Source organism: Staurois parvus, unplaced genomic scaffold, assembly GCF_062004578.1.
Source record: "Staurois parvus isolate SC_StPar_1 unplaced genomic scaffold, SC_StPar_1.0 ptg000151l, whole genome shotgun sequence".
In the NCBI taxonomy this organism is placed as follows: domain Eukaryota; kingdom Metazoa; phylum Chordata; class Amphibia; order Anura; family Ranidae; genus Staurois; species Staurois parvus.
This window is the reverse complement of record NW_028317947.1, coordinates 690,628-714,694: the sequence shown is the minus strand read 5'-3', so window position 1 is coordinate 714,694 and position 24,067 is coordinate 690,628. Positions and strand designations below refer to the sequence as shown.

Below are 24,067 nucleotides of genomic sequence, written 5' to 3'. Positions count from 1 at the left end.
TTGCTGTCTGTGTGAACCCATAGCTCTGCAATAAGCAAAGCTCATGCTCTCCTCAGATTGAAGACCACTGGTTCTAACTCAGCAGGGGTCGCATCAGACCTCTGCAGAGAGATCACTGCTTCCACATAGAGAGCTAGGTTCTTCTCTGCAATATCTTGGCAGGGGGCAGGCTTCTCCACTCAGGCTAAACATAGAAAAGTGATGGCAGAAAAAGACCAAATGGTCCATAGAGGAGTCTGCCCATTTTGTTTCTCTTTTTTTTTGGGGGGGGGGGAGTCTTATTGTTTGTTTTGGGTTTTTTTGTGGGGGGGGGGGTTGTTCGGGTTTTTTTTTTACTTTTTTTGTCTGAGTATAGATCTATGCTTGGCCCACTCATGTTTGAAGCCATTTATTGTTGACTGGCTCACTACCTCTGCTGGAAGTTTATTCCAATTATCTACTACTCTTTCAGTAAAATAGTGCTTTCTGAGATTAGTTTTGAACTTTCCTCCAGTTTGTTTAAGGTCATGTCCCCGTGTTCTTGATTTTGAACCCTATTCACCACCTTGATGTATTAAAGATTTCAATCATGTCTCCCCTTTCCCTTCTTTCCTCCAGACTGTATATGTTAAGTTCCTGAAGTCGCTGTTGATATGTTTTATGTGTTACCCATCTCTGGACTCGTTCTATCATATCTATCTTTTTTGTAAGTGAGGTTTCCAGAATTGAACACATTATTCTAAATGAGGTCTAACTAAAGATCTATATGGGGAATTAGGACCTCTGTCCTCCTGCTGGTGATCCCTCTACTGATATAAAGATCTATATAGGGGAATCAAGACTCTCTTCCTGCTGCTGGTGACCCCTCTAGTGATATAAAGAACTATATAGGTGAATCAGGACTTCCCTCCTCCTGCTGGTGATCCCTCTACTGATAAAAAGATCTATATAGAGGAATCAGGACCTCCCTCCTCCTGCTGGTGATCCCTCTACTGATATAAAGATCAAAATAAGGGAATCAGGACCTTCTTCCTCCTGCTGGTGACCTCTCTAGTGATATAAAGATCTATATAGGCGAATCAGGACCTCCTTCCTCCTGCTGGTGACCTCTCTAGTGATATAAAGATCTATATAGGCAAATCAGGACCTCCTTCCTCCTGCTGACTGACACAATCTACTGCCCTACTGACTGGCACTGGTCAAAGGTTGCCTACCCCTGATATAGCCTATATACCATCAAATACACATATGTATTGTGGATTATGGTTTGTAACATTATAATTGTTTTTGAATCCGTTCGAAATTTCAAATTTCGGTCAAATTCAAATAAAACAAAACAAATTCTGAAAAATGATTTAAACTAATTTAACTAATCGAATGAAACAAAATTAGTCAAATAACAAAACAATAAACACATTTTTAATTTTGCACGTCTACTTAGAGGCAGGCCTGTCTTTTGCCTGAATTCAGGGGTTAGAAATACTGAATCTTATTGCAATTTAAAACATTTTGAATGAGTTAGTACAGCTTCTGAAGAATCGGTTTTGGAATTTAATGCACTTTAAATTACAATAGTTGGCTGCAAGGGAAATATCATTTTAAGTCGCACAAAAAAATTGCTATCAGTTACTACAAAGGTACTAAATTTGTAGATCAGAAATTTGCAAAACACATTTCTGCTGCTTGTGTGCAAGTGATTTGCTGCCTCTCTGAGAAACCTGCACTAAGCTTGAGGGTAGGAGGGTAGGTTTGTGGGAGAAAGATGGAGAATTCATAGTAATAAAAAAGGAATTTATAACCCCTTGCCCTCCAGAGGATTTACCCCCCTTCCTGATCAGACCATTTTTTACGTTACAGTGCTGCGTTATTTTCACTGACAATTGCGTGGTCATGCAATGCTGCACCCAAATGAAATATATGTTCTTTTTTTCCTCACAAATAGAGATTTCTTTTGGTGGTATTTGATCACCTATGCATTTCTTATTTTTTGCGCTATAAACAAAAAAGACAAAATATATTTTTTACTTTTTGCTATTAAACATGTCCAGTAAAAAATTTAAAAAATCAAATTTCCTCATAAATTTAGACCAAAATGTATTCTGCAACATGTCTTTGATAAAATAAAATCCCAATACTTGTAAATTAATTGGTTTATGTGAAAGTTAAAGTGTTTACAAATGGTGGTATAAATACTGGAATTTTTTTTATACTAGTAATGGCTGCAATCAGTGACTTATAGCGGTACTACAGCGGGCATTCTGACACTGGGGGGGGAACTAACTGCCACTGACATCCCCAGTGACACTAATACAGTGATCAGTGCTAATAAAAAAGCACTGACTGTACTGATGGCACTGGGCAGGAAGGGGTTAACATCTGGGGTGATCAAAGGGTTAACTGTGTGCGGTTTACACTGTAAGCACATTGCTTTGTATGGCACTGCTATGCAGAGCCATACAAAGCAGTGTGCAGGAGCTGACAGGGGAGAGATCTGTATTGCTTACACACAGACCTCTCCCCCGTCAGTGATACTCGGCAATCGCCAGGTGCAGGTGGGGAATCACCAGCCAGGACCTGGTGATCGACAGCTTAAGCCGCCAATGGCAGCGCGAGTTGGGCACGCGCTACATATACATATACACACATAAATACACACACACATAGAGTGAAGGAAATAAGTATTTGATCCCCTGCTGATTTTGAATGTTTGCCCACTCACAAAGAAATGATCAGTCTAAAAATCGAATGGTAGGTGTATTGTAACACTGAGACAGAATAGCAACAAAAAATTCAAAAGAAATGCATGTCTAACAAATTATGCACTGATTTGCATGTTCATGAGTGAAATAAGTATTTGATCCTCTATCATTCAGCAGGATTTCTGGCTACCAGATGTCTTTCATACAGGTAACAAGCTGAGATTAGAAGCAGTCTCTTAAAGGGAGTGCAGCTAATCTCATTTTGTTACCTGTATAAAAGACACCTGTCCACAGGAGCAATCAATCAGATTCCAAACTCTCCACCATGGCAAAGACCAACGAGCTGTCCAAGGATGTCAGGGACAAGATTGTAGACCTACACAAGGCTGGACTGGGCTACCAAACAATCGCCAAGCAGCTTGGTGAGAAAGTGACAACAGTTGGTGCAATCATTCGCAAATGGAAGAAACACAAAACAACTGTCAGTCTCCCTAGGTCTGTTGCACCATGCAAGATCTCACCTCGTGGAGTGTCAATGATCATGAGAACAGTGAGAAATCATCCCAGAACTATACATGAGGATCTTGTCAATGATCTCCAGGCAGCTGGGACCAGAGTCACCAAGAAAACAATTGGTAACACTACGCCGACAAGGATTGAAATCCTTCAGTGCCCGCAAGGTCCCTCTGCTCAAGAAAGCACATGTCCAGGCCCGTCTGAAGTTTGCCACTAAACATCTGAATGATGCAGAGGAGGACTGGTTGAAAGTGTTGTGGTCAGATGAGACCAAAATCGAACTCTTTGGCATCAACTCAACTAGCCGTGTTTGGAGGAGGAGGAATGCTGCCTATGACCCCAAGAACACCATCCCAACTGTCAAACATGGTGGTGGAAACATTCTTCTTTGGGGGTGTTTTTCTGCTAAGGGGACAGGACACCTGCACCGCATCAAAGGGACGATGGACGGGACAAATCTTGGGTGAACCTTCTTCCCTCAAATCAGTGCATAATTTGTTAGACATGCATTTCTTTTGAATTTTTTGTTGCTATTCTGTCTCTCAGTGTTACAATACACCGAACATTCGATTTTTAGACTGACCATTTCTTTGTGAGTGGGCAAACACTGACAATCAGCAGGGGATCAAATACTTATTTCCTCCACCGTACATATGTGTGTGTGTGTGTATATATATATATATATATATATATATATATATATATATATATACACACACATATATATATGTTTGTATATGTATATATATATATATATACACACACATATATATATATACACACATACATACACATATATATATATATATATATATATATATATATACACACACACACATACATGTGTATGTATGTGTGTATATGATTTTCGCAGCCCTGCTGCTTTGTGCTATAGGGTGGCAGACGAGCAGATGTCCTGAATGCTCTCATTACATGCATAAACCCGATATAGCAGAATACAATAATTTTTTTTTTAATAACAGGTACCCTTGTAAATGATCTTATGTTTACTAAACTAGAGTTTTCATCTTCGGTCACAAACCTGCTTATCTGAGGGCCGTTTTGCTCTGGGATTGCACAAGAACACATGCCACATTCCCGTGTGATTCCAGCATGTGATGATTTTGCAGCCCTTTCATTTGAATGGGTTGAAATCACACTGGAACATGAAGAAAGTGTGTGTGATGCATACAAAAAATGCACCGCACCAAATTGCATGATACTGTGGTACTATATGATTTGATGCCTACATATACACTGAGTTTGCGCTCTGCGTTGGGATGCCATTAATGCATTGACACGCACAGCAGATCGCTCAGGCACTGCTTTCCAGCATGCAGTGTGGGAACAGTGCGTTCCATGTGTGAACCGGCCCTTAAGGACGCAGTGTTTTATACTAGAACACAAGAGTGGATCCTGTCATCATAGTGAAGGCAAGACCTCACACTTAGTCAGGGCATTTTTTCAGTGAGAATGCGGGGGAACACAATTGTGGCACTTCCAGCACTGAATTGGGTGCTGGAGGGTCTATTGATGCTGGCTACTGGGGGATCTATTGTAACTGGGGGATCATTTGTTGCTGGAGAGGTCTATTGTTGCTGGTGGGGTATATATTTTCACTGGAGGGATCTTATGTTGCTAGGGGGTAAATAGTTGCTGGGAGGGATCTTCTGTTGAGGGAGCGGTCTATTGTAGCTGGCTGCCGGAGGGTCTACTGATGCTGACTGCTGGGATATCTACTGTATTATTACATAGGGGAGCTATTGTTGCTGGAGGGGATTTTTTGGGGGGTATGGCTGCTGTGGGATCTATTGATGGGTGGAATTTATTATTGCCAGATGGGATCTATTGTTGCTGGAGGGGGTCTATTGTTGCTGGAGGGGGTCTATTGTTGTTGGAGGGGGTCTATTGTTGCTGGGTGGAATTTATTGTTGCCAGACAGGATCACATGTTGATGGAGTCTATTGTTGATGGGTGGAATTTATTGTTGCCAGATGGGATCTATTGTTGCTGGAGGGGGTCTATTGTCACTGAAGGGGGTTTATTGTCACTGGAGGGGGTTTATTGTTGACGGGTGGAATTTATTGTTGCCAGCCAGGATCTATTGTTGATGGGGGTCTATTGTCGCTGGAGGGGGTTTATTGTTGATGGGTGGTCTATTGTTGCTGGCTGCAAAGGATCTTGGTTGAAGGTGGGTAGGGAAAGGAGACAAGTGGTTACTCAGAAGGAAGGAGTACCTGCACCTATTCTCTAGGAAAAAAAGCCCTGCACTCATTTTGAAAGATTTCAGCAAATTTAAAGTGATTCTAAAGGCTTGTTTTTTTTTCTTTAAAATAACAAACAGATCTTGCGTGTCTGCTCTGTGTAATGGTTTTGCACAGAGCAGTCCCGATCCTCCTCTTCTTGGGTCCCTTGGAGGCTCTTCTAGCCCCCTTCCCATTGCCAAGTGCCCCCAGAGCAAGCTGGCTGTGACTGACAGCAGCAGGGGCCAATGTCTCAACCAATGAGGAAAGACCCGGGAGAGCCGATGCTCTCATGCACATTGCTGGATCGAGATGGGGCTCAGGTAAGTATTGGGGTGGGCTGCAGGTAGAGCTGCACATAGAATGCATGAAGGTAAAAAAACCCTCCAGTCTTTAGAACCTCTTTAAATGCCTACAGTACAGATGCAAGTATGGTTCTTCAATGACATTTACTAAAAAGTCTGTTGGAGTTAGGTTTTTTCTTTTATTGCTAAGAGAAGTGGCGTTGCACTTTAATGTGTACCAAAAAATCTCATTGGCCACTAGGTATCATGAACAATGAGTTCTTATTGGACAGGCAAAATGCCTGTGGTTGCTTCTAACAGGACGGTGTTCCAAGCTGTCCCAGTATCTACTATATAATAGAGGTTCCTAATGCACACCAGCGAGAACGTAGGCACACCATGGTGTAAACGGGCCCCAACTCTGTCCTCCTAACTAGCCCTTAGGTGATAGAAAATATTAGGAAGTCCACCTCTAGGGCAGATGGTGTACAGCATTACTAGGAAGTCCAGCTCTAGGGCAGATGGTGTACAGCATTACATTACATAACACATTCGAATCCCCAATATCTCATACCTCATTCTGCTTCTCTGGGACATCAGGCTGAGGCTCCATGATAATCTCCTCTTAGTTTTCTTTATACTTGCATTGGCGTTGCTTCCTTAAGAATCTGCAAACACCCCACAAAATACACAATGAGGACTGCAATGTGTGATATGTATATAGGACACACCTAACTGTACTGTCAGTACATGGCATACCATTATACTTTGCTCTTCATGCTTTGTATATTTACTCCCCAGTCACGCCGCTCTGACTTTGAAATTGTGTGGCTTCCAAAGTCGGATGCAGGGGCGGACTGACAAGTCATGGGGCCCCCGGGCAATAGGGGATCATGGGGCCCCTGTGTCCTTGCCCACACCCAAAAAACCCTATGAAAAAGCCAATGAAAGATACCAAGGGCATCTCATGGGGCCCCCTACTGACCACGGGCCCTCGGGCAGTGCCCGAGTGCTCGAATGATCAGTCCGCCCCTGGTCGGATGTTATTCTGACTCAAGGTGCAAATTGCAAGAAATCTACGGCTTCCAAGACACAGATGTCTATGCAAATCGCAGCTGAAGTAGTGCATGCATTACTATCAAAATTAATGCGACTCTGACCAAGTCAGAATTGCACCGATATGACTGCTGTAATTGCGCAGAATAGGGTACGGCTTGCTATGCGATTTGAAACTTTCATCGCATGGCAAATCCGCCCGGTATGACCCGGCACTAAAACTCAACTCTGGCTACAGTTATAAGTTACACAGCCTGCCATACTGCAGAGTCATTAGACACCACTTTCTGTACGAGTTAGGGAATATACAGTAGTGATGCCGCCTTACTGCTCCAGTATGTTGAAACGACAGTAAAGAAGCAACAACACACTGATGATGTCATCTTTGTGCTTTTCCTTCTGTAAGCAACATTCCCTATGTTAGACTGACATCACTGTGGAATGCAATACAACCTGACTGGCTGATACGGTTCTTTTAATATGCTAATAATAGCCGAGCGTTGCCACAAACTAATATTAAGGCAAATTCTGGAGTTTAATACAGTTCATTTTTTTATCCATTATATTTCTATTGAAAGAATTGTTATTAGTATTGTTATAATAATAATAATAATAATTATTATTATTATTACATCGAGTTTATATAGCGCCAAAGGGTTTGCTCAGCGCTGTACAATAGAGGGGGGGGGACAATACATGAAACAGTATAGCAACTATTAATAATAATAATTACAAAATTAATTAAAAAATAATAATAACAATAACGTAGTATATAATAATTATGTTATTATTATTATTATTGATGTTATTATTGTTGTTATTTATTAAAATTATAATTATTATATTAAGAACAATATTTATCATTATTACTATATAATATAATTAATAACAATAACTACTATTATATAATAATATTGTTGTTATTATTATTAATAATATAACAATAAATATTATTATTATTTAATAATATTATTGTTAATAATAATAATAATAATAATAATAATAATAATAATAATAATACAATGAATAATAATAATAACAACAAATATTGTTATTATTATTGATGTTATTGTTGTTATTATAATTGTTATTAATATAATAGCAATATTATTATATAATAATAATTATAAAAATTGTTAATATAATAATTCATAATAACTATTAATAATAACAACAATATTTATCATTATTATTATATAATAGTTGTTATTAATGATTATATTAATAATAACAATATTTATAATTCTGATTATTATTATATAACCATAATATTGTTAGTATATTAATAACAACAATAATAACAATAACATCAATAATAATAACAACATTTATCATTATTATATAATAATAGTTATTATTGTCATTCATTATTATATTAATAACAATATTTATCATTATTACTATATAATATAATATAATATTTAATAACAATAACTATTATTATATATATAGCCTACCCCCTGCTAACTTGACCGACCTCCTCCACTCTTCCTACCACTCCATCCCCCACAGCTATCTCCTCCTGTACCACTATCCCGTCCCTTCTAGATTGTAAGCTCGAAAGAGCAGGGCTCTCGATCCCCTCATGTTTTGCATTGTATTGGTATTGTTCTGTCACATGTTCTGTCCCCCTTTGTAATGTACAGCGCTGAGTGAACTATTGGTGCTTTATAAATACTGTATAATAATAATAATAATTATATAATATTGTTATTATTATTACAAACAATTATTATTGTTTAATAATAATATTGTTGTTGTTATTATTATTAATTTAATAATAATAACTATTATTATTATTATTATTATTTAATAATATTGTTGTTAATACTACTACTACTACTGCTAATAATAATAGTAATAATAATAATAACAAGAACAAAGACAACTATTATTATTATATATTGTTGTTAATAATAATACTACTACTACTAATAATAATAATAAAAGAATAACTATTATTATATAATAATAATATTGTTGTTATGGTTATTGTTATTATTAACATACACTCAGGTTGAACTGGGCGGACCAGTATCTTTATTCAACCTAACTCTGTATAAAGAAGAGAGCAATGAAAAGAAATGTTCTCACTTCTAATCCTAAACATTACGATTATACTTCTTAATCTTCTTCAATCTATAGCTCCTCCTGTGATACATGGACACTATAGTCCACCTTCATGCTCCGTCAAAGATATGAAAAAAATATCAGCCTCACTCCAAACTTAACTGCTCTTGCTGTATTTAATAATTGTCAGCAAAGTGACTGCATACAAAAGTGTCTCCACCCAAAAATCAACCGACCTCGACGCATTTCACTGTTTCTGGCTTGCCCAGAAGGACAGAGGGAACAAAAATTGAATGGTGAAACGCGTTGAGAAAGTTTGGTTTCCGGGTGGAGACTCTGTTGTATGCAGTCACTGTGTTGTTGATAATAAAGGATTTATGTTCGGAGAGTGGCTGATATGTTTTCACAGCTTAGTCTTCTTACATCACCATGGAGCTAAAGCTTCATCTGTATCCTCTTTGATCTTACACTGTGTGGTGAGAGGAGATAAAGCCTGGCTGCTAACCTATCTGTAGTTTGCACATGCTTGAACTGCTTTGCCTATACTTACCACACTATGCTTGGCTTGTAGCTGCACTTTACCTCTATTTGCTGTTTTTTTGCCTATGCTGCTCTCTCAGGATATTGCGAGACTATGGCCAGCCATAGACAGATTTCCTTTTTTTTTCGATCAGCCAGCAGATAAAAAAACCAACTGATTCCTCCATCCATAAAAGCAAGGTGTATGGAGGAATTCTCCCTGCTGTGTTATTGTATTCTGAGAGCAGGACTCCTCCACTGTCAACATACACTCATCAGCCCGCATCGCTGAAAACCAGTGTGGTATAAAGGGTTGGGGACTTTCCTCACATTTCTCACAGGTAGGGGAACCAATTGAAATGAATGAGCTGTCCTGCACATGACGAGTGGGAACAGTAGGGGCAGGGTATTTTTTATGGATATAGACCAGAGGTCTCCAAACGTTCTAAATGAAGGGTCAGTTTACTGTCCCTCAAACTTTAGAAGGACCGGATTGTGGCCAGTAAGAGTAGAAAATGTCTTGCTGTCAGTAGAGGTTAACAGTGTCTTATCTTTGGTGTCAGTGGGAGGAATAGTGCCTCATCGGTGTCAGTTGGAGGAATAGTTCTCCATTGTTGGTGTCAGTGGGAGGAATAGTGCCTCATCGTTGGTGTCAGTGGGAGGAATAGTGCCTCATCGTTGGGGCCAGTGGGAGGAATAGTGCCTCATCGTTGGGGCCAGTGGGAGGAATAGTGCCTCATCGTTGGGGCCAGTGGGAGGAATAGTGCCTCATCGTTGGGGTCAGTGGGAGGAATAGTGCCTCATCGTTGGGGTCAGTGGGAGGAATAGTGCCTCATCGTTGGGGTCAGTGGGAGGAATAGTGCCTCATCGTTGGTGTCAGTGGGAGGAATAGTGCCTCATCGTTGGTGTCAGTGGGAGGAATAGTGCCTCATCGTTGGTGTCAGTGGGAGGAATAGTGCCTCATCGTTGGTGTCAGTGGGAGGAATAGTGCCTTATCATTAATGTCAGTGGGAGAAATAGTGCTTTATTGCTGATGTCAATGGGAGGAATAGTGCCTCATCGTTGGTGTCAGGTGGAGAAATGGTACCCCATTGTTGGTGTCAGGAGGAGGAATAGTGCTCCATCATTGATGTCAGTAGGAGGAACACTGCCCTACCATTGATGTCAGTGGGAGGAACATTGCCCCATCCTTGGTGTCAGTGGGAGGAATAGTGCCCCATCGTTGTGTCAGTGGGAGGAATAGTGCCCCATCGTTGGTGTCGGCATGAGGAATAGTGCCCCATCGATGGTGTCAAGGGGAGGAAGAGTGTCTCATTGTTGATGTCAGTTTGAGGTACAGTGTCCCATCGATGGTGTCAGTGTGGGAGTAAGACTGCCGCATTGTTGGTGTCAGTTGGAAGAATAGTGCCCCATTGTTGGTGTCAGTTGGAGAAATAGTGCCCCATCGTTGGTGTCAGCGGGAGGAATAGTGTCCCATCGTTGGTGTCAGCGGGAGGAATAGTGTCCCATCATTGGTGTCAATGGGGGGAATAGTGCCCCATCATTGGTGTCAGTGGAAGAGTGCCCCATTGTTGGTGTCAGTGGAAGAGTGCCCCATCGATGCTGTCAGTGTGGGTGGAATAGAGCCTCATCGTTGGTGTCAGTGGGAGTAAGACTGCCCCATTGTTGGTGTCATTTGTAGGAATAGTGCCACATTGTTGGTGTCAGTGGGAGGAATAGTGCCACATTGTTGGTGTCAGTGGGAGGAATAGTGCCACATTGTTGGTGTCAGTGGGAGGAATAGTGCCTCGTCAATGGCAGTGGCAGGAACTAGTGTATGCCCCACTGGGGAATAATGGCCCAAGGGCAGGATAAAAGCAAGCAAAGGGCCGTATTTGGCCCCAGGGCCACAGTTAGGAGCCCACTGACAGAGGGTGTGATATGAGTGTGTGCAGTTAGTCAATTGACTTTTTGATACTTTATTAAAATGATTTTTTCAGCTTACTCCGAGGTTTCCTATTCCACAATCTATTCTCGACATGTTTGCATCACACACTGTACATAGCGGTGACACCCACCGGAGAGATTTTACGCTATGAAGGGTTGAACACAGTACTGAGCATACCTGCGGCTGTCACCTTTGTTTTTTTTTTATTGGGATAAATCTATGATTGTAAGCTCCCATGAGCAGGACCCTCTGAACCAGGGCTGCTGTTAGAAACCATGGGGCCCCATGCAGCCAGCCTGAAAGCCCCCCCCCCCATAAAAAAAACAAAAAAAACCAGTTATGAATGAACATAGTGAGTGCTTGCAGTTGCTGGAGGGAAGGAGGCAGTGCTGTGGGGGTGGAGGGACGGGGGGCCTGGGCAGTAGGGAGAATGTGTGGCGCACCAAAGGGGGGTGTAATTATTATTTCAGTGCTGTCAATTTACGCAGTGCTTTACATATATATTGTACATTCACATCAGTCCCTAACCCTCAAGGGGTGTACAATCTAAGGTCCCTAACTCACATTTATACATACACATACTAGGGACAATTTAGACAGGAGCCAATTAACTTGCCAGCATGTCTTTGGAGCGTGGGAGGAAACCCACAGAAGCACAGGGAGAACACGCAAACTCCATGCAGGAAGCGCCATGGTCAGGAATTGAACCCATGACCTATTTACTGCAAGGCAACCACTAAGCCACTGGGATGGATCCCATCTGACTCGCTCTGCTTCAGCTGAAAGTCAAAGGGAGGGAGAGGAGAAGAAGCCAGCTTTCAGCTGCTGCAGAGAGAGCCATACAGAGGATCTGTTCCAGTAATTGCCCTCCAGCCATGCTGATCACCCTCCCTGCCCGCATCCCATCAGCCATCACCCATCAGCCTGGGCCCCCCTGCTGGCCTGGGCCCTGTACAGGAGGACTGGTGGTACCCCCTTATGCACGCTATGAACCCTTCCGATTGAATGGTATTAATTGTACCTTGGTTTGTAAAGCACTGCACTGACTGTGGGTGCTATATAAATTCTGTATAATAATAATAATAATAACAATAATAATAAAAAGCATAAAGCAAACCTACCCGTGTGTAGTCATGTGACCCGCACAGTCCAAGAAGGGGTCCAGGTATTGTTCATCAGATGGCCTCTTCAGCACATAATGCTTCTATTATTGATTACGTAGAACGCTGCTGCTGGCAGCCCTGGCTACACACGTCTCAGCAGGAAATCCCCTGACTATGGGGACGATCGGTTTCCTTTTCACAGCTCGGTTTCGTTTCTCCATCATAGTTCAAAGATCTCACTGGGAGTTGGCTGAGCATAGTCCAGCCCTAGGATTTCTGAGTCTCATGTCTGGAGGGGGGGAGTGAAGGATGACTGTCATTCTTTGCTTACGTAGCTTAAATTTCTGTCTCCAAAGGAACGAGCTGACAACACATACAGCTGGCATGTTAGACCTGATTGTAGTAATTAGTAAGAACTGCATATTACAATCATTTACCCCTGAGAAAGTTGTTTTACTGAAGTATTCAGCTCCGAAATGATGTCATTAATTGCGTCCTTTAGGCTCCATTCACACTTCTTGCGACTTTGGGGACCAAAGTCGCATGACAAAGTCGCACCCAGGGGCGGACTGACCATTCGAGAACTCGGGCACTGCCCGAGGGCCCGGGGTTAGTAGGGGGCCCCATGAAATGCCCCTGGTACCTTTTATAGCCTTTTTTTGAGTGTGGGCAAGGACACAGGGGCCCCATGATCCCCTATTGCCCAGGGGCCCCATGAGTTGTCAGTCTGCCCCTGGTCGCACCCCATGTTTCCTGATGAGTACCATTCATATATGTGCGACTTCAAGTCACAGCGACTTGAAAGTAGTTCCTGCACTACCTTTGGACTGACTTTCATGCGACTTGAGGGACCACTGACGTCAGTGTAAACCCTTTAAAGTCGCATGAAAGTTGCACATAAAGGATATTATTATTATTATACAGTATTTATAAAGCGCCAATAGTTCGCTCAGCGCTGTACATTACAAAGGGGGACAGAACATGAGACAGAACAATACCAATACAATGCAAAACATGAGGGGATTGAGGGCCCTGCTCTTTCGAGCTTACAATCTAGGAAATAAATGAATTGTGTGCGACTTTGTAGATCACAATCATCATCAGCCAAAGTCACACTCATCCACAGTTGCCTCAAATCGCATTGAAAAAAAGCCCCAAAAAAGCAAAAAAACAAACACAAACAAAAGAAGAAAAAAAAAAAATCGCACAATTTTTAAGTCACACAAGTGGGAACGGAGCCTTAATGGTTAATAACCGGAGAACAGTTGAGCCAGCGTCTGAATGTCAGACTTTTCTTCCAGGTAGTGAAGAGTTGGTGTGCATCAGTACATGGTTGCATCGAAGAGCTCCTATATTATCCTAGGTTCACACCTAAGCGTTTTCTGCAGCATTGTGTGTTTTGCAGAAACGCACAGCAGTCCATTTAACATGATTTCCTATGGGACATGTTCATACCTGTGCGTTTTCACCCGGTGTGTTTTTTGCAAAGGGTCAGGAACTTTTTTTGAATGCAAAAAGTTGCGTTTTTTGGCTCTAAAGACTTCAATGGAAACGCTGCAGAAAAACATGTTTTGCGTTTTTCCACATTTTTGATGCGTTTTGCATTTTAAAGCTGCCTAGCAACAAGAAAAAAAAGCAAAACGCATTAAAAACGCAAGTGTGAAAACGCAATGCAGAAACAGCTCAAACGCACCCTGCATAGGTGTGAACCTAGCCTTAGGCCAGTATTTCTCAACCTGTTTTGGTCAAAGCACTCCTTAAAAGTAGGAAAAAACGTGAGCCCCCCATTACAGAAATGCATTTACTGGGCTGAAGATAACCGACATCTACACTGGATAATGATGTCACCCTTTCCTAGGTGCCTCATAAGGGAGTTCCCCCTTCACATCAGCATTCTTCCTTCACATCAAAGCCCCCTGCTTTCCATCCGAGTCCCCCCATTACATCAGAGCTCATCAGAGCTTGGATCTACTTACTCAGACCTACTTCAACTTGTATAGGGAAATAGGGATTATAGGATGCCCAGTTTGACTTGAATCAATGGAAGGGGGGCAGTATCTTCCTATATACAAAGCAGATCCTGGACTGTTCTTTTCCTGAAAGCCGTCAGTCTTTGCAGATCAGTAGCAGCCCCTTATGAGAGAGGAACTAGCAGCCCCCAAAAACCACTTCTCATAGCTACATGTAGAGATGTCTTCCCTCCCCCTTACAGAGCTGCTCCTAAACCTGCAAGCACTACCAGCCCTCCTGGCTTCTTGGAAGATCTCCCTGGACAAGGATAATGGATAGAGCCCAGCGTTGTCCTTAGAAAGCTTGCTACATGTGGCAGTCTTTCCCCTTGTAGATCCCAATGTGTTCTGCTGTACTAATACTGTCCTCTTTGCTCCCTTCTTCTCCAAGCCTTGAGCCCATCCGCGCCTCTTTGCAAGTTGTATCCTCTTAAGCCAGCCCAAACCCTGCCTAAAGGCTGGACCCCCAAACCTAGGGGGCCCCTCCCAGACACAGACAGTGCTCAGTACTCCATCTTCCACTCAACTCCCCTGTCAACCTCTGGACAGTCCTCAGCACTCCATCTTCCACCCAACTCCCCTGTCAACCTGACTCTCGACAGTCCTCAGCACTCCATCTTCCACCCAACTCCGATGTCAACCTGACTCTTGTCTCGACAGTCCTCAGCACTCCATTTTCCACCCAACTCCCCTGTCAACCTGACTCTCGACAGTCCTCAGCACTCCATCTTCCACCCAACTCCCCCGACAACCTGACTCTCAACAGTCCTCAGCACTCCATCTTCCAAACAACTCCCCTGTCAACCTGACTCTCGACAGTCCTCAGCACTCCATCTTCCACCCAACTCCCCTGTCATCCTGACTCTCGACAGTCCTCAGCACTCCATCTTCCGCCCAAATCCCCCGTCAACCTGACTCTCGACAGTCCTCAGCACTCCATCTTCCACCCAACTCCCCCGTCAACCTGACTCTCGACAGTCCTCAGCACTCCATCTTCCACCCAACTTCTCCGTCATCCTGACTCTCGACAGTCCTCAGCACTCCATCTTCCACCCAACTCCCCCGTCAACCTGACTCTCGACAGTCCTCAGCACTCCATCTTCCACCCAACTCCCCCGTCAACCTGACTCTCGACAGTCCTCAGCACTCCATCTTCCACCCAACTTCCCCATCATCCTGACTCTCGACAGTCCTCAGCACTCCATCTTCCACCCAACTCCCCTGTCAACCTGACTCTCCCATATTTATAGGCCAGCCCACTTGAGATTGGCTGGACTCCCCCCATGAATATGCAGATTGGGCCTCCACCCCTTCCTTTTTACCGACTTCTGGAGGGTTCTATTGTCCCCTAGAGCCAGAAGGAGGTGATAGAGCCACAACCTGTTGAGTCGTCCAGCTGACCTGCAATAACCTTACCACAGTCACATGACTCACACAACCACCAATGATTTTGTCTATAATACTCTATTCTAGTAGCACACTAGAGGGTGCTACAAGGGCTACACACTATAAGATTCAGACAGAAATTTCCGTATTCAGAATGCTCCTTCGATTTTCTCATAGTGACACCCGATTCAGACGTACCAAATTAAAATTTCCAAAGGGGCAAACAAAATTTTATATTATACTGAACCACCAAGAAATTTGAATGAATGTACAGGAGTCAGAACGAAGAATCCGCAACACGCAGAACATATGGTGACGAAAGGCAAAGCTACAGGGTCACATGTACATTATATCACTTCCTAATCTATGTTTCTATGTCAAACCAAAAAAATAACTTTGTCGTTCGAGAATTTTAGTACAGTTAGTACCACCCTTGGGTTCGACGTTTTGCGAACAAACAATGAAAACCGGATGATCATTTGCCCCAATTTTCCTATAGTGTGTAGGCAGCTTAAAATGTTACTAAACCAAGGACTCTGCATTCACCATATCTGGTCTCCTGCAGAACATGGAAATGTAATTATTTTATTAAATATAAACTGCTAAATACCTTTTCTCATCAGCAGTTAGAGCAGTCTTGTGACTTCTATCAGTGTCCAGCCAGCTGAGCCATGGTTAAAGCAGGGGTGGGCAACTGTGGCCCTCCAGCTGTTGGTGAACTAAAAGTCCCATCATACCTCTGCCTTTGGGAGTCATGCTTGTAACTGTCAGTTTTGCAATGCCTCATGGGACTTGTAGTTCTTCAACAGCTGGAGGGCCACAGTTTCCCACCCCTGGGTTAAAGCATGTAGAAGTTTTCATTCTCTATGAGACTGCAGGGTCCCTGACCTCTGTCTGGACAATGCTGATTGGCCCTGTGCTGATCACATGCACTGTCCCAAGAAAAAAATAACTCTAGCAATACACAGCAAACTGAGCATGTGCTGCTTCCTCCAAGGCTCGGTTCTATCAGTTTGACTGGGGACAGTAGAAGGGGTGGATCAAAGAAGACAAGATCAGTGTTTCTACAGAATGCAGAGGAATAACCCCTTAGGTTCCACAGTGAGTATAACAAGCATGTTTTACCGCATATACAGACTGATTTTACTGTTGTGGGTTTAGTAACACGAAGAATTGTGGGGAGCTTACAAATATACCAATATGCTTTTATACAGCTGATTTGACAAATGGGGTTGGACTAGGATTGCCACCTCATCCCTTCAGAGCCAAAACACATTAATAACAGGTTCGGTGGCTGATGAAGGTGGTAATTAAACTCACGTAGTGCCCTATCTGCAATAAATTAGCCTCAGAACCTGTGTAATTAACCACCTCCCGCCCGCCATACAAGGAAATGACAGATGGGCGAGGTTCTCTCAGTCTGGGAGGATGTCATATCCCGTTCTTCCATTCTAACCGTGCGTGCGAGGCCCCAGAGGCGTGCAGCGTGGCGATCGTTGGTGTGCTGTGTCCTTGGGACACAGTGGACCACCAATCGGGAAAGAGGCGATGACGTCGGCTCTGTCATGTGATCAGATGTGTCCAATCACAGCTGATCACATGTAAATAAGGAAATGCCGGTTATCGGCATTCCTCTCCTCTCGAGCTGTCACGCTGACAGTGGGGAGAGGAGAGCCGGTAATCGGCATTCCTCAGAGGGGACATCTACACTGATCATCAGGGCACTGATGATCGGTGTAGCCCCATCAGTGCCACCTGTCCGTGCCCATCAATGCCACCTGTCAGTGCCACATATCAGTGCCTATCAGTTCACATCAATGACACATATCAGTGCCCATCTGAGTTGCCTTTCAGTTCCGCCTAACAGTGCCCATCAGTGCTGCCTAACAGTGTAGCCTATCAGTGCCATATATGAGTGCTGCCTTTCAGTGCTCATCAGTGATGCCTGTCAATGCCCACCAGTGCCTCCTCATATATATATATATATATATATATATATATATATATTGAATATGGCCAAAATTGTAGCATTTAAAATATATCTCAATATATTTGGGAAGAATATTTTTAAAATATATTTTTCTTCCATGTGCGTTACATTCATACATACGCATACAAGGGCCAATTTAGACAGGCACCAGTTTACCTACCAGCAAGTCTTCGGAGTGTGGGAGGAAGCCCATGCAGGCACGGGGAGAGCATGCAAGCTCCAGGCAGGAGGTACTGTGGCTGGGATTTGAACCAACAACCCTGGTAGTGCCAGGGAGAAGTGTTAACCATTTAGCCACTGTGCTGCTCCATGTAGGGATAGGAGGGGTAGGAGTGTTTACTGGGAATGCAGAGACAGGCAGTGAAGTTTATAGGGAATAATTCTTGTAGCAATTTTTAAATATTTTTTCAAAGTTATGCAATGTGAATGGGAACATGTAAAAAATAGTAGGAGTTATCTAAATTTGGCAAATACACTTTAGCCTCAGTTCACAATCATGTGCAGTGCAGGAAACCCACGATCCATGCGCTATTCTCGCACTGCATTCAAATCCCACTGTGCTTACAATTCGCAGCAGGTGTCAGTGCAATATTAATGATACTCCACAACGTAGGTCGCAAAACGCAGTGTATTTGCCTGCACTGGTTTGCATGGCAGGAATTGGTTGTGGTTGCTCTGCGTTCCCAGAATTGCTGCAGGCAAGACTTTGGTGCAGATATGGTGCGATTTGAGCTATTCAGTTCATTGCATGTGAATGCAGTGCGGTTCCTGTGTGATTCATGTGCGATTCATAGTGTGAACCAAGGCTTAAAGCTGCATGTGAAGTTACAGAACAGCATGATGTAGTCCTTGAAAGTGACATTTACAGAAATAAAAATTAAAATAGCTGCTTTGGGTTCCCCTTCAAATGCCTACCAGTTCCTTATCCAGGAATGCAGCCTGGGGGCCAGCGAGCAGGCGCCCCCCCCCCCTCCTTCCTGAACCATACAAAGCCATGTGCCTGTCAAAAATGGAAGGGTACTTTGCAAGGAAAGGTGGAGAAGCCCCACATCAGTTCTCCAAAAGAATGTGGGGGTTTGTGCAGGGGCTTAATGGAGTCTGGACATTCCCTTTAAAAAAGGGAGCTCCAGAAAGCTTTCGCCCTAGGCGACTGAGTACCTGTTATTACTCACCCCCCAAAAAAGAAATTGCAAAAGTAAACTGTGATGGCAGCAGGGGCGGACTGACCATTTGGAAACTCAGGCACTGCCCGAGGGCCTGGGGTCAGTAGGGGGCCCCATGAGATTCCCCTGGTACCTTTTTCATAGGCTTTTTTGAGTTTGGGCAAGGACACAGGGGCCCCATGATCCCCTATTGCCCAGGGGCCCCATGAGTCAGTCCGCCCCTGGATGGCAGCAGTCTCAAATTCCACTGCTGCTGTCAGAAAGTGATGATTGTGCTCTCACTGGGGCAGTTATCTCTGCAGTTAAGCCTTACACACATACAGTAGCCACCCCATCTTTTACTGGAAACACACACTGACCACAGCATCTGCTGTAACCATTCTGACCTTTAGGAAATGTCTGTGACACTCACTGCCAGACAGGAATGAAACAGAGTTTAAAGGTATAAAATAAACTTATATATAAAATCTATATATAAAATCGAGCGCAGTGTATAGGTGTAAGTACGGTAGCTGCTTGCACAAAAAGGCACCTCGGGAACCTCCAAAGTAATTGATAAAGAATGAGAGTGCAGCGCTAACCCAAATAGCGATTAAACATATGATAGACCACATATGATAGTGGATCAGTAAAATGTCAGTGTAAGTTCATCAGATGTGCTGAAAATGCATACAGTCTCCAATATGTAAAAAACCAAAAGTAGTGACTTTCAGAAATGATAATAGCCAAATAATGCACTAACCAGATAGCGCATATTAAAGCGCATGGAGCATTTAAGACCTGTCCCTGGTGCTCAGCCACTGTATCACTGGAGCCAGGAGATGTCATCTATAGGGTGACCACTAGTTGTCATCTATCCGGATGGAAGCTGAGTCCAGCCACTGTATTAGAGGATCAGGCGGATGTCATCTATAGGGCGACCACTAGATGTCATCCGTTCCAGGAGGAGTAACAACGGTTCAGCTGCTCATAAACGGCCAGACCAGAGGTACATGTACACAGGATATAAATAGCTTGGCACTTCCCTAACGCGTATCGTGTGAGTACACATCATCAGAGGGCACGATACGCGTTAGGGAAGTGCCAAGCTATTTATATCCTGTGTATATGTACCTCTGGTCTGGCCGTTTATGAGCAGCTGAACCGTTGTTACTCCTCCTGGAACGGATGACATCTAGTGGTCGCCCTATAGATGACATCCGCCTGATCCTCTAATACAGTGGCTGGACTCAGCTTCCATCCGGATAGATGACAACTAGTGGTCACCCTATAGATGACATCTCCTGGCTCCAGTGATACAGTGGCTGAGCACCAGGGGCAGGTCTTAAATGCTCCATGCGCTTTAATATGCGCTATCTGGTTAGTGCATTATTTGGCTATTATCATTTCTGAAAGTCACTACTTTTGGTTTTTTACATATTGGAGACTGTATGCATTTTCAGCACATCTGATGAACTTACACTGACATTTTACTGATCCACTATCATATGTGGTCTATCATATGTTTAATCGCTATTTGGGTTAGCGCTGCACTCTCATTCTTTAGAGTTTAAAGGTAGGTTTCTTCAGAGAGGCAGGGATTCTTTACTTTCTTACTAGAGCATTCAGTAATTCAACTGGTTTATTTACATACAGCATCATTAACAGTGGTAATGCTGTGGGGTAACCAGGGGCAGACTGACCATTTGGAAACTCGGGCACTGCCCAAGGGCCCGGGGTCAGTAGGGGGCCCCATGAGATGCCCCTGGTACCTTTTTCATAGGCTTTTTTGGATTTTGGGCAAGGACACAGGGGCCCCATGATCCCCTATTGCCTGGGGACCCCATGAGTTGTCAGTCCGCCCCTGGGGGTAACATTGTTGGGTCGTCATGGCTTTGGGGAAACATTATCGAGCGCTTTTGTTTTTTGGGGGAGGGAATAATAATGCATAGTGATACTGTACCCTATATTCATTCCTTTGGGATGGGGTGAGTATCTGAGGGGACCCTTTAATACAAAGGGGGCTTCCAGATTCTTATAAGCCCCTCCCATAAACCCCCACATCCTCTTGGGAACCTGAATGGGGGTTGAGGCCTTTGTATACTGTACAGTGCGCAGGGCTAGAAACATATGTAATTTTGAGAAAATAATTATGCAGCAAGGTTCTGGACTACAGTAACATGTAGAAGAATGCATTACCCTCTTTATTATTATACAGGATTTACATAACACCAACGGTTTGCTCAGCGCTTTACATTATAGTGGGAGACAATACAGCAACAATACAGTTCAATACAAGAGGGATTTGAGGGCCCTGCTCCTTGGAGCTTACAATCTAGGAGGGAGGGGTGAATGGTACAGTAGGTAGTCACTGTGGGGGATGGAGTGGTTGGAAGAGTAGAGGATTCCAGGATTAGCAGAGGGCGGGATAGGCTTCCCTGAAGAGAAAGGTTTTCAGTGATCTCCGAAAGGCAAATAGAGTAGGTGATAGTCTAATAGATTGGGGTAGGGAGTTCCAGAGGATGGGTGACACCCTGGAGAAGTCTTGGAGACGAGCATGGGAGGAGGAGATAAGGGAGCTAGAGAGTAAGAGGTCTTGCGAGGAGCGGAGTGTACGGTTTGGGTGATATTTAGAGATAAGATCGGTTATGTAAATTGGGGCAGTGTTGTGGATGGCTTTATATGTCATTGTTAGAGTTTTGAATTTTATCTATTGGGCAACTGGGAGCCAGTGGAGGGATTGGCAGAGAGGGGTGGCGGATACAGAACGGTTAGTGAGGTGGATGAGTCTGGCAGCAGCATTCATGATAGACTGGAGGGGGGATAGCCTGCGATGAGGTAGGCCAATGAGGAGGGAGTTACAGTAGTCGAGGCATGATACGACAAGGGAGTGAATAAGTTGCTTAGTTGTTTCCGGGGTTAGGAACGGGTGTATCTTGGAGATGTTGCAGAGGTGATGTCTACATGGTTTTGTCAGCGATAGGATCTGGGGCTGGAAGGACAGATGGGAGTCTAGGATTACACCTAGTACCCTGGCGTGAGGGGATGGACTGAGGATGGTGTTGGCGATGTTTATGGTGAAGTCAGTGGGGGTGGCGCGGGCAGGGGGGAATACTAGGAGCTCAGTTTTGGAAAGGTTGAGTTTGAGGAAGTGGAGTGACATCCAAGCCAATATGTCGCTTAGTAGGCTAGTGATGCGGATGGAGACTGACGGGGTGAGGTGAGGGGTAGACAGATAGATTTGTGTGTCATCAGCATAGAGATGGTAATTGAAGCCGTGGGAGTTTATCAAGTGACCAAGGGAGGAGGTGTAGATGGAGACGAGAAGGGGTCCAAGGACAGAACCTTGGGGGACCCCTACAGAGAGAGGGAGTGAGGAGGAGGTGGCAGCGTTATAGGTAACACTGAAGGAGCGCTGCGATAGATAGGAAGAGAGCCAAGAGAGAGTGGAGTCGCTGAGGCCAAAAGAGTGTAGTTTTTTGAGGAGGAGGGGATGGTCAACAGCGTCAAAAGCCGCAGAGAGGTCAAGTAGTAGGAGTATTGAATAGTGGCCGTTGGTTTTTGCAGTTAGTATGTCATTAGAGAGCTTTAGTAGGGCAGTTTCAGTGGAGTGTAGTGAGTGAAAGCCAGACTGTAAGGGGTCGAGAAGGTTGTTGTTGGTGAGGTGGGAGCTCAGACGATTGTAGACTAAGCGTTCTAGGAGGTAAATGGCAGCAGGGAGATGGGTCTAAGGTTGTTCAGGTTGGTGGGGTATAGGGAGGGTTTTTTAAGTATGGGAGTGATGTGCGCGTGCTTTAGAGGGGAGGGGAATGCACCTGTACAATGTGTCTTTACAATATGTTTACATTTCACTTTCATGATCAACATGTATAAATACATCAGTGGTTCATATAGTGAACTCAGTGTAGAGCTATTCACCCTGAGGTCATCACAGAGGACAAGGGGGCACTCTTTACGTCTGGAGGAAAAGAAATGTAATCTCCAAACACGGAAAAGTTTCTTCACAGTAAGAGCTGTGAAAATGTGGAATAGACTCCCTCAAGAGTTGGTTCTGGCCAGCTCAGTGGATTGCTTTAAAAAAGGCCTGGATTCTTTCTTGGATACACAGAATATAACTGGATACTAACATTTATAGGTAAAGTTTATCCAGGGAATATCCGATTGCCTTTCAGGGGATCAGGAAGGATTCTTTTCTCCTGCAGGAGCAAATTGGATCATACTTTGCTGGTTTTTTTTTGCCTTCCTCTGGATCAACTGTGGGTGTAAGATTATAACTTTTTTTTTTAATGGTTGAACTAGATGGACTTTTGTCTTTTTTCAGCCAGACTAACTATGTAACTATGTACGTAACTTTCTGCTGTTATGCTGAATGTTGTGTTGCACTATCCCATCCAGGATCATGAGATTTGAAATCCAGAAAGTAAGCCACATTGTATAGCTTATGGACCTTTTGCACTATAATTCCCAACAGACACTGGGGTAAGGGGGAGGAGTGAAGCTGCTTTTCTGAGACTGCTCAGTTTGGCTCCCTATCTTGGTTCTGAGGGAACTGATGAGAGCACATCTGCTACATACCAACCAGACTGCTGGTAGGCCAGACCACTGGAGAAACCAAAGACAGCACAGCAATCGTATCTGCATTCTTGAACCCTCTGCTTCTCACCACAGAATCTCTGGAGAGACTGAGGGGGTCCCCCTTTCTACAGCGAGAGATCACAGCCACAGCACAAGAATTAGTGAGAGGGCACTGCCACTGATCACACTATCAGGGACTGAGTTACTGAAGGCAGGACAATGAGTATACCACATACAGTATCTCCCAGAAGTGAGTCCACCCCTCACATTTTTGTAAATATTTTATTCTATCTTTTCATGTGACAACACTGAAGAAATGACACTTTGGTACAATGTAAAGTAGACAGCAAATTGACACTGTTATACAAGCTGTACACTCACTACTTTACATTGTAGCAAAGTGTCATTTCTTCAGTGTTGTCACATGAAAAGATAGAATAAAATATTTACAAAAATGTGAGGGGTGGACTCACTTCTGTAAGATACTGTATATACCACACCTATGCTGCATTTTTACTGCACCTATAATATATGCTATTTTATTGAAACTGCTATGGATTACTCAACAG

The 24,067-nt window shown here is 43.6% G+C and overlaps 1 protein-coding gene across 1 annotated transcript in view; it reads right to left on the bottom strand.

Annotated features, from left to right (window-relative positions):
- Positions 1-12,706, bottom strand: part of LOC149463801 (E3 ubiquitin-protein ligase TRIM21-like) — a 30,922-nt gene extending 18,216 nt beyond the window's left edge. Inside the window, exons 1-2 of the mRNA XM_089674310.1 lie at positions 12,415-12,706; positions 6,296-6,389 (exon numbers count right to left, since the gene is read on the bottom strand). Of these exons, the coding sequence (XP_089530436.1) occupies positions 6,296-6,334 (39 nt within the window). The 5' untranslated portion in view covers positions 6,335-6,389; positions 12,415-12,706. The remainder of the gene's footprint in view (positions 1-6,295; positions 6,390-12,414) is intronic.
- Positions 12,707-24,067: the final 11,361 nt, after the last annotated feature.